The sequence below is a fragment of the Mastomys coucha genome, unplaced genomic scaffold, assembly GCF_008632895.1.
Source record: "Mastomys coucha isolate ucsf_1 unplaced genomic scaffold, UCSF_Mcou_1 pScaffold6, whole genome shotgun sequence".
Classification (NCBI taxonomy): Eukaryota; Metazoa; Chordata; class Mammalia; order Rodentia; family Muridae; genus Mastomys; species Mastomys coucha.
This window is the reverse complement of record NW_022196912.1, coordinates 112,767,571-112,779,046: the sequence shown is the minus strand read 5'-3', so window position 1 is coordinate 112,779,046 and position 11,476 is coordinate 112,767,571. Positions and strand designations below refer to the sequence as shown.

Below are 11,476 nucleotides of genomic sequence, written 5' to 3'. Positions count from 1 at the left end.
AAAAAAAAAAAAAAAAACCAAAGGAACGTGAAGAAAGATTGTTCTCAAAAATAAAAAATCTGACAGAATAAAGACTGTACTCATGCTTGTAAGTCTCAAAAGAACTACTTAATGCTTTAAGTGAGCTGGGAATAAAGGTAAAAACAGGAACAATAAAAGAATGCACCAGAGCTGATGAAGTGGGTACAACAAGGCACAGACTTGAGCACCACAGTTAAAATGACTTATTATACATAGTGTTGAAAGATGGAAGCAAAACCAAGGTGGCAACATCTTAACATTCAACAGGCAGAAGGCAGAAACAGCAGGATTAAGGCTGGAGGAGTAACACCAACCCATTCAGATGGGTAGGACTGGGGTCTAGATTGAGGCCAACCTTTGAGAGCAAAAGCACATGTTGAGACAGAGAACTGGGGAAACAATTGACTGTGCAGTTGGAGGGGTGTGTGTGGATGATTTAGAAGGCAGAAAGCAGAGATAGGAATCAAGGACCAGAGCTTCCAACAAAGGGAGGACAGAGTCACAGGAAACACAAGAATACAGGTATGTTAGGTATGGTGGCACATGCTAGTAATCCTAGCACCTGGATGAGAAAGCAGATGGACAGCAAGTCGGAGGTCAGCTTGAGCCACAGAATAAAACTGTCAAAAAAAAAAAATATTTCATGTATCCAATTGTTTCCTGCATTTACTAAATGTGGACCTGGCGGAGATTTGGGGAACCGAAGACACAGATAAAAATAAATACCTCACTCCAGGCCTGAAGCAGCCTATGGAATGTGTATCTGGGTTGAGCAGAACACTTCACAGAAGCTTTAGAACAAGTGGTTAGTAGTCCCTGAGAATAAGACTGTAAAGTGAGGCCAATACACTGGGTAGGTTGAACTGGTGCTGAGGGGATGCTGAAGCCGCTCTGGAAATACAGCAGAGACAGGAGAAGGTGAGCTAGGGACATGAGCTTCCATGAGCGACAATGAGCAGCACAAGGGTAAAGGTGGAATAGGGACTCTAGCTACCTTCACAGCAGGAAAGTGAACAGCTAAAAGCCAAGGAGGAAAGGATGGGGAAAAGAAAGCTTATGAATGAGGCAAAACCACCACACATGAAGGAAATGCAGATCTTACATCCTGGCCCTAAAATATTTTTACCCATCTAATTGTGCTGTCTTAGGGCAGGATCTAAGAGATACATGGTACACTGAATGAGGTGTAAGGAATGGGAATGGCAACAGAAACTGCCACATTACAGTGATAATGTAAACACTACCCACCTTGGCTCATCTCCATTGTTTCTACCATTACTGGATCAATTTGCAGTCGGGATAACAATTGTCTCTGTTGAGTTCCTAGAATATAAGTTTTAAAACTTCACTAAGCTTAACACAAATATTGTTTGTTTTTCAGAAATAAATCTTTAAATTGATTTGACAGTCTTACAAATAAAGCTTCTACAACACAATTTGCTATTATTATGGTCTTCAAGCATATCTCTGTTAAATAAAATGTTGGGGTTTTTTTTGTTAAATCAAAAATGGCAACAAAGTTCCTCTTGATTCCCCACATGTGAGGTGGCCAGTCTTCTTAGATTGAGGAAAATATAGAAGTAAAGGAAAGAGTGAACAAAGAGGAAGGTCCCACACACATAGCAGATGGTGACATAGCATGCATGAAGAGTGCTTCCTGACCTCTCAGCACTACTTACCCACACTGCTTCCCTTTCCCACGACCTGACCTTTGGAAATAGCAAAACACATGGGAACTTAAACCAAAACCAAAATATATTCCATAATTACCCTGTCTTGAAATTCCTAAAAAACAAACTGGCTGGACAGATGCAAACCAACAATGGATCAAGTATGGCATTCAAAAGTCTGCAACCAGAGCCTCCACGGGTTACACATTAGATTGTTCATGAGCTTCATAATAATGCTCAGCTGCTCAACAGTAGCTCCATATTATCTCTTCATAATGTAGCTACCTCAGTTTCTGAAAGTAGACTCTTTGCCCAATGACGACATCACCTAAGACTGTCCTGTCACCAAATGACATGGTGCAAACATAAATCGGTGGCTCTCAAACCTTTCTAATGCTGTGCCCCTTTAATACAGTTCATGTTGTGGTGACCCCAACTATAAAATTATTTTTATTGCTATATCTCAAGTGTAATTTTGCTACTTTTATGGACTGTAATATAAATATGTATTTTCTGATGGTCTTATGTGACCCAAAAGGGTTGTTTGACCCTGAGAAGGGTTATGACCCACAAGTTGAGAACTGTTGATATAACCATTTAGATCTATAAATATATATTTTTAAGTTGATCAAGTAAAGTACTTATTTCTAAAAAAATAGCTCTTAAAGTTATTTTCCCACATTAAGTTCATAATACAAATTCATATTACTATTCCTGGATACTTGTTTAGAGGGTGTTAGCAGGTAGGCTCTATCAGGTCAGGCAGTTCTCTTTGAGTATGTAGCTTTGGAAAGGATGCAGAGTGGAGCAGTAAAGAAAGGTATACCTGCCTAGTAAGTGAAATGAGCTGAGTCAACCCTGGTGACCAACGGTGACAGATTCAGAGCCATGTAGCACTCACATTAGCATTATACTAAAATTCTTTTTTAACATTTATTTTTATTTTCTATTTATAACTATTTTGAAGCATATATGTTCACTGCATGTGTGTTGTACCCATAGAGTCCAGAAGAGGGAAGGTGTTGGATCCCTGGAACTGGAGCTACAGACAGTTGTGAGCTGCCATGTGGGTGCTAGGAGCTGAAGCCAGGTCTTCTTTGAAGAGCAGCCAGTGCTCTAAACCACAGTACCATCTCTTGAGCCCCAAATTAATATTAATATCCATACTGCAAAACAAAACCCAATGAACTCTAAACTACTTGAATTATGAAAACGGATGTCACATTTTACTGTAATTCCCACTGTCCTTAATCACAGGTATTTAGTACCTAATTTCTAATTGAGAACAAAAGCATCAAACTACATGTATGTGGAGATGGAACTGGTATGGGTCCAAATACTGAAACTCTCGGTAAGTCGAGTGCTTGCTAGTTTTCAGGGTATCTAGTGTATGTGGCTCTACAAGGATAGTCTTTGCTTACACAATGCAAACAAGATGGCAAGGTCTTGCCAAGTACATTACTGAACGACTTAAAAGGTTCACTCAAGTTAACATTCTACCAACTGTTCTTTGTCAAGGAAGGTTGCATTCTCCAGAGACATGCACGTAAGAGAATAAGTTCCTTTGAAAATTACCATGGCAAAAATAATCATGGAGAATACACCTTAATTCATAGATCTGCTTAAGCTGTATTCCTGATGGTCAACATACTTTAAGTTTTAGAACCAGTAATAAAATTAAAGTTTTACAGCAGAATACCACCACAGAAGTACTTGAAAAAGAATCATTTCCTCTCAAGTTTTACTTTATCTTGAAGCTCATCCACTTTTTTTCAAGCCAGCCATGGTGGCACTTGAGAGGATGAGGCAGGAGGCTCACACATATGAAACCATCAAGGGTTAACTTAACCAAACTCTGAGCCAAAACTAATACTCCCTACCACTCCTTGTTTTTAGGAGACACTTAGGGTTTCATTATGTAGGCTTGGCTGGCCTGGAGCTTTGTAACGTGGACTCACAGACCTCCACCTGTGTCTACTTCCTGAGTGCTGCTGGCACTAAAGGTGCGTCAACACAGCTGGCTCCCCAAAAAATCCTTAAGGGGATTCAAAGTGGTTGAGTTCTTGCCTAGCCTAGCATGCGTAAAGTACTACATTCAGTTTCCAGTACCTTCAAATAGAAACAAAAACACATTAGGGCTCTGCTGAAACATCCTAGACCCAAGTTAAATCATACAGAGTACCAAGCAATAAAACCCTCAGCTTCTTTGTCTATATTGAGCTGCCTCTGTATCAGAGCCAGTCATAGTGTGGCAAGTTCAAAGGATCAGCACCGAAAACAGTTTACCTTTCTCAACATTTGTTACGAAGCCAATTATTTTTACATCAGTAGTCTTTGACTGTGACTCAAACTCTATTCTCTCTTGAAAATCTTCCAACTGTCCGTTGCATTCAGATGTTGACGTTAAGTATTCATTCATTTTAACCTCTAAAGATGAAATTTTTGCTTCATTCTGAGACACTCTAACATTCAAATCAAAAAGATTTGCTTCCACTGTCAAAATGGCTGCTTTCATTCCTTTAATTTCATTGATATCAGTTGCTATTTTCCTCAAAAGGTGGGAAATATTGTCCAGTTCATTTAGTGAACAAGAAGCACTTGTCAGAGAGCCTAAGTCAGCTGGCTCTGGCGAGAGGAAAACTGGTACAGATGGTGATGAAAACCTTGAAGACATTTTCATCAAATTCCTGGCATTTTCATAGCCCGTTAAATTATCTCATCAAAAGTAAAAGCAATCTTCAATGTTAACTTTAGAATGCTAGTGACATTTTAAAACCTATAACTAAAAAGGTGACACCATTCTAAAGTAAGAATTCATACTGTGAAAAGTTAGGCACACCAGACCAATTTTCTCTTCTACAATTAAGAGTGCTGCAACCACCACTTGTGTCCTGTAAGTCCTACCTACTTATCAGCTCCTCTGCAAATAAAACTCTATTATTACATACAAAATAATCCTGACTTCTGATTGGCTGAGCAGAGACACATGACACACAAAGAACTTTCTATTATTTACTTCATGTGTTGGGAATCCTGAAGAGCTACTCCATGAACTAAGCAAGCAGGTTCACCCTGTTGTCCACTCAACTGAAATTTTGGAGCTTCATATTATTTTGAGTTGCTTTATCTTAAATTTCATTCCTCTGATATCAGTAGATGCACTGGAATTATCTCTGCAGGGAGAGGGCAGAGAAGGCGACTGGACTCATGATCACAGACACGGCTCTTAAAAACCATTTACACAGTAAGGAATTTCAGCCGTACACCCATGTAAAATGATGTAGGCTTGGTGATGCAGCTTAAGGGCACAGCACCTTCCTAGTACACCGAGGACCTGGAGTCTCTGCTCAGTACCACCAAACAACAACAACAACAACAACACCCCAATCAAAATGGTGTAAATTTTAAAAGAGGAAAAATACTATATGCTGCTGCCTTGGATTTGATATAAAACCATTTATTAGGTGTATCTCAAATATTTTCACCCATCTTATGGGTACTTTTCCTGTTACTTGTTTTTTGGTATGTGTGGGGCAATTTCCTTTGAAACAAGTTTCTACTGTGATGAGGTTCAATTTCTTTCTTTCTCCACTTTTGTATTCTAAGGAACCGCTCCTTAACTCAAGGTCACATATGTATACTTACTTTCCCCAAAAAAGTCTTAGAATTATCTTAATATTGGAGGTCTTTTGATTCATATTGAGTTATTTTTTGGATATTTGGAAAGACCCCAACTTCACTTTTTTAGACACCCATATGTCCTAGTAAAAGACTGTTAAAGAGGGCTGCAGAGATGGCTCAGCAGTTAAGAGCACTGACTGCTCTTCTGAAGATCCTGAGTTCAAATCCCAGCAACCACATGGTGGCTCACAACCATCTGTAATGAGATCTAGCAACCTCTTCTGTTGCCTCTGAAGTCAGCTACAGTGAATTATATATAATAAATAAATAAACCTTTAAAAAAAAACTGTTAAAGACTATTCTTTCTTCACTAAATTGTTTTACTGACCTTGCTTAAAAGCAAAGCAAAACAAAACAAGACAGTCAACTGATCAGGACTGTATGTCTACCCGGACTTTGGTAGTGTCCCTCAGAGTATGCTTAACTTTACATTGGTCATGGTCACTATGCATTTGTATTATGTCTTCAAATCCAGAAACAGAACCCTCCCCAACATTATTCTATTTCAGTGGTTTTGATTCCTCTAGATCCTATTTCCATATGAATTTTAGGATAAGGTGGCTAATTTTTAGAAAAAAGCAGGGAGTTTCAGAAGAGGCTAAATTGAAATTATCTACTCACTTGAGGACTACTGCTATCTTAACTGGTATTTAAGTTTTCAAAATGATTTACATGAAAAATTTCTCTGAGCTGGAATCCTTCTTAGGTGTCCCAAATCTAGAAAGACAAATGTCACATTTTCTGTCATCTCTGGACATTAGCTTTGAATCATTAGGTATGTGTGTTTCATTTGGAATACCCATAGAGGTCAGGAAATTACTAAGAAGTCATATAGAAGAACTTTAAAGGGAAGAGAGATATAGAATGCACTAGTACAAAGGGTTAAAAGGAAATAATGGAACAGAAAGGGTTACTGTGGGGTAAAGGAGCAGATTTTAAGGTAGAGTAAGTATGGGAGAGAAAAATGACACTAAAGACCTTTTCAAAAAAAGACACATGAAAATCTACCACAGATGTTTCTAAACATACAGAATATGTTAGGCAACAATGCCCTTATTCAACAACAAAGACTAACAAATAAAAAACTCAGTGCCAGAAATGAGTTACTTCTTTTGGAGTTATTGACTAATGCTTCCCAAAGACACACCACCACCACCACCACCACCACCACCACCACAACCACGACCACCACCACCACCACAACCACCACCATATTACATTATAGGTCATTGCCAATGCCCTTAGTTACCATCTAGAACTTGATGGTAAGACTCTACTGCTAAAGACATCACATTGAGTCATAGGACACGATAAAATCAAGCTGGTTCAGAACTGAAAGTTTTGTCCTTACTGTGGCTTTCATAGTGCTGGAAGGTAGCATGTAAGCTACCAGAGGATATGAGGTCTGGGAATGACAATAATAACCAGTGGCAGCAAGAGGCACTTATCGGGACAACAGTGGATGAACACAGGAGTAACCAATTACATTCCTACAGTGTGTGAGATACTAAACCCAAGCCAGAACAAACCCCAACATGGAAAGGAAATGAGGCACACAATCTGGGAACTCTTAGCTACTGGAAAACGAAGAGTTGGTTTTCTCTAAGACTATAGCCCCTGATAAGCTGACCAGGCTCTAGTAGAGAACCACAAATCTAAGAATATTTGGGACAGCACAAACTTGTCTTGGAAAAAAAATATTTTTTTTTCTAACAATAAATGAAAAATGAACCAAGTTCCATATATTTCCATAAGCCTCGAAAGTCAAAACCAAAATTCTCCTAGTTTAAAAAACACCAGTAATGTCAGAAAGGCAGTTGTCCTTGTCACACCAACACATGAAGGGTAATTGACAACACAGAGGTGTACTCTTATTTCTCAAGTTTAAGATTTACCATGGCAAAGCCTAAAAACTGGATAAAAGCAATGAGATCCTAAATCCCACGCTCATAAAAATAATCAAAGTCTATCCGTCTTCCTTCTGCTTCTGGAGGAATCAAAGAAGTCAACAGAGAATCGCTTTGTATGGGCCAACCATGAAATCTTTAAGAACAGATAGGCATATTCCCTGCTATTCTTTCAGGGCACTATTTATACATTAAAACAAAACAAAACAACCTTCAAAAATAAAGTTATTTAGGCTTGTGAATATTCTGAAGTAAAGTTTCTTGAACTTCTCCAATGAATTCTTCAAGCAAATCAACTTTTCAAACAGTCAACACTTAAAAGTTCCTTGGACATGGATCTATCCCACAGTCACAAAGCGGCTTCCTCCTTTGCTGAATGTGAGGCTGGCTCTTTGCTCTTTCAGTATCCCAAATCGCTCATTCAAAGCCATCCCTGTCTGTTTTCCCACATCACTTATGTCAAACTGTAGAGGGACGCCTTTAGGAACTTTCTTAACATCAGACTGTTCTCTTTTTGTCAAGAATGAGGGCACTGGACACTGTACAGCTCCAGGATTGTCAATAGACACAGTCAAAATTCCTCCATTTGTGGTAGAAGTACGCCATTGACGCGTTCTCTTTGCTACCGCATCATCTAGCAGCTGTTCTGTGTGCAACTGGGTTTGAACCTTCAGGCCTCTTCAGAAAAGAAAGGTTGCCCGACGAGTGTCTTTCTGATGACTTAGTTTATTTCCACTCCTGGTAAAATTAGCTGGAATGTTATTTTTTCTGTTTAACTGATTAGGTCTCTTGAGAACTTGTTTCCTTTGCACTTCATTTTGTCTCAGAAGGCTTGTCTTCCTTTTTAATGCTGGAAAACATCGTTCTATATTCTTGTCACTTAGAGGTGGACGATTCATAGGACTTATTCCTTTCCGAATACCAGTTGCTTTCCTGGCTGTGAGGCCAGTGATAACCCCATAAGGACGTCTTTTTCCAGGCAAAACTCTAGTTTTACCAAAACCAGAATTCTGCTGGATTCCCCACCGTACTCTCATCCTGAATTGCCGGGTACCACTTTGCTGGAGCCTCCTATTTAGTCTTGGAAAATTTTGCTTCTTTCCTTCCTTTCTATTCAGTTTGATAATATCATCCGGGGACATACTGATTTTGTCGAGGTTCTCATTGCTTCGTGCTTTCGGCAGCGGCTCCCACCAACCGGGTGCCAAACCCGGTTCATGACTGGGGTTGCGGCATAGGAGCAGTCAGCCAGGAAGGCTGGAGTTGCAGGCCTGCCGCCTCCTACACACGCACGCAGACTAGCTGCAAGACTGAGTGCGCGCACGCGCGCTGGCAGTGTCCTCACCCTCCCACCCCGGGCCCCAGGCGGGGAAGGAGAGGGGGGGGGGGGAATATTTTTAAAGACACCCCAAAATTGGGTGGATTAGGAAAGGTTGGTGATTAGGAAATCTGGGAACATTTCAGACACCATCTCTCAGTGAACCCTGAGCTTACTGATTCAGCAGACTAAAAGGCTAGTGAGCCCCCTGGGATCCTCCTATCTCTATTTCTCAGTCCTAAGATTATAGGTGAATATTGATCTAGCTCCACAGCCCAGAAGTTTTTTTTTTTAAAGATTTTATTTATTATATGTACACAATGTAGCTGTCTTCAGACTCTCTAGAAGAGGAAGTCAGATCTCTCCTTACAGATGGCTGTGAGCCACCATATGGTTGCTGGGATTTGAACTCAGGACCTTCGGAAGAGTAGTCGGTGCTCTTAACGACTGAGCCATCTCTCCAGCCCATGTTACTTAAAAAAAAAAAAATGACAGCTTTTGCTGGGCATGGAGACAGATGTCTGTAATAACAGCACTTGGAAGAAGGAGCAAGGAGTTCAAGTCACCTTAGACTACCAAATGAATTCAAGACCAGCTGGAGATATGGGCAGCCTTGTCTAATAAAACAATGAGAACAAATAAATTATAGCCTTTGGTTTGCTAGTCAAATTGGTACAGATCATAATTATAGAAACAAAAGAGTCAAGTGGTAATAGGACATGCCTTTCATTCCAGCACTTGGGAGGCAGAGGCAAGTGGATCTCTTGAGTTCAAGGCCAGCCTGGTCTATAGAGAGGGTTCCAGGACAGCCAGGGCTACACAGAGAAACCCTGTCAACAACAACAATGGGCCAGGCGGTGGCTGCGCACGCCTTTAATTCCTGCGCTTGGGAGGCAGAGGCAGGTGGATTTCTGAGTTCAAGGCCAGCCTGGTCTACAGAGTAAGTTCCAGGACAGCCAGGGCTACACAGAGAAACCCTGTCTTGAAAAAAACAACAAACCAACCAAACAAACAAAAACAACTACAACAAACCAAACCAAAAGAACCCCAAACCTTTTCCTTTGACCTCCCACAAAGAAAAAAAAAGCAGTGTGTGTGTGTGTATCTTTATGAATGTCCCTATCATTTACCTATAAATTAATCTAACTCCTTAAATCTTAATTCAAACAGGAGAAAGTATACACCTGGCAATCCTTAGCATATTCAATCATCAAACTCAGACACTAATGTGAATGCCAGTGCTGGCTGACAGGAGCCTGATATAGCTGTCTCCTGAGAGGCTCTGCCAGTGCCTGACTAATACAGAAGTAGAGGATCACAGCCATCCATTGGACTGAGCACAGGGTCCCCAATGAAGGAGTTGGAGAAAGGACCCAAGGAGCAGGAGAGTAGGGGAATGCCAGGGCCAGAAAATGGGAGAGAGTGGGTTGGTGAGCAGGGGGAGGGGAAACCAGGAAAGGGGATATCATTTGAAAAGAAAATATCTAATAAAAAAAATAAAAATAAAAATAGAAAGACAACAGACCAAAAACAAACAACAAAACAAAACAAACACCTCACAAGGCTTTGAATTTAAATATAATTTAAGATCACATAGCAAACATGAATCCAGAATCAGGGTTAAGAATAGCATATCCTCAATTAAGCACTGTCTGCAAACCAGTTGGTTCACCACAGCGCAGCAAACTACCCAAAAGACAAGAGAACACTGGTCTAACAGAACAAGGGACTCAACAGTGTAGCAGATGACCCTTGCATTGCTTGTGGTACCAACTTTATATGCGAAACTACGAAGACCATCCAGAGTTCCATGGAAAGATCCAGCAGCAGAGAAACTTGAATATTTTAACATATCCTTTAGAATAATGTTGAAGCCGGGTGGTGGTGGCACACGCCTTTAATCCCAGCACTTGGAAGGCAGAGGCAGGTGGATTTCTGAGTTTGAGGCCAGCCTGGTCTACAGAGTGAGTTCCAGGACAGCCAGGGCTACAAAGAGAAACCCTGTCTCAAAAAAAAAAAAAAAAAATAATGTTGAGGTAGGTAAGACTACTGTTATACCTATTTACAGATCAGGAAATTAGGGCAAAGAAAGGTCTTTATCAGCCAGTAAGGGGCAAGGCTTGGGTTTAACACCCTAACAACTTCATAATCACTACGTTACTGTGTTTGTATCTATGACCTGTTAAATGGAGCAGTTACAGAACTCCATGCAGTTTAATTACTGTTTTATATACATATACATTATGCACACAGAATACTACTTCAAACATCAAATGTTTGTAGATATGAAACTGTCTATAAACTACACTAATATAAAAATGTTTCGATAATTACCTTCAAGCAGGGGTGTGGGGAAAATGGGTGGGTATGATTTTCCTTTCCTCAAAACCTAATACTCCTCTTTACTAATAATCTTCCCCAATGCTTCCTGTCCTGCAGGATGCACATCAAGTACAGGAGCACCCACCTTATGACTTTTAATGGCTTCAGATCGCTCAACTTTACATGGTGTGAAAATGATACACTCATGATACAATGTGCTGTGACTATTAACATATTCTTAGGCTAGTGACAAGTATAAAATAATCTCTTGTTATTTGAGAAGCTGCAACATCAACACAGATATGAAGGCATCTGACCCTCAAAGCAGGCTCAGTCCTGTATGTTACCCTAAGTTATACTGAGAAGAACCCTGTGTCAGGTAATTTTGTCTAACTAAAACTGAACAATGTTACGTTATCTAAGCAGGTTACAAGCTAGGCTGTTTTTGTTTTGTGTATGTGGGACTGATCCTAGGACCTCCTGAAGTACTCTACCACTGAGATGTAACCCCAGTATTTTCACTTTCTATTCTGAGATAATCTTAAATGGCCCATGGC

General features: G+C 40.2%; 1 protein-coding gene and 1 pseudogene across 2 annotated transcripts in view; both read right to left on the bottom strand.

The window, feature by feature from the left end:
- Positions 1-11,476, bottom strand: part of Zc3h14 (zinc finger CCCH-type containing 14) — a 39,337-nt gene that overhangs the window by 8,065 nt on the left and 19,796 nt on the right. Inside the window, exon 10 of the mRNA XM_031355296.1 lies at positions 1,270-1,344. Coding sequence (XP_031211156.1) covers positions 1,270-1,344 — 75 coding nt within the window. The remainder of the gene's footprint in view (positions 1-1,269; positions 1,345-11,476) is intronic.
- On the bottom strand, positions 7,397-8,893 carry LOC116079599 (annotated as a pseudogene). Its single transcript, XR_004114060.1, has one exon. The product of XR_004114060.1 is annotated as a UAP56-interacting factor pseudogene (transcript).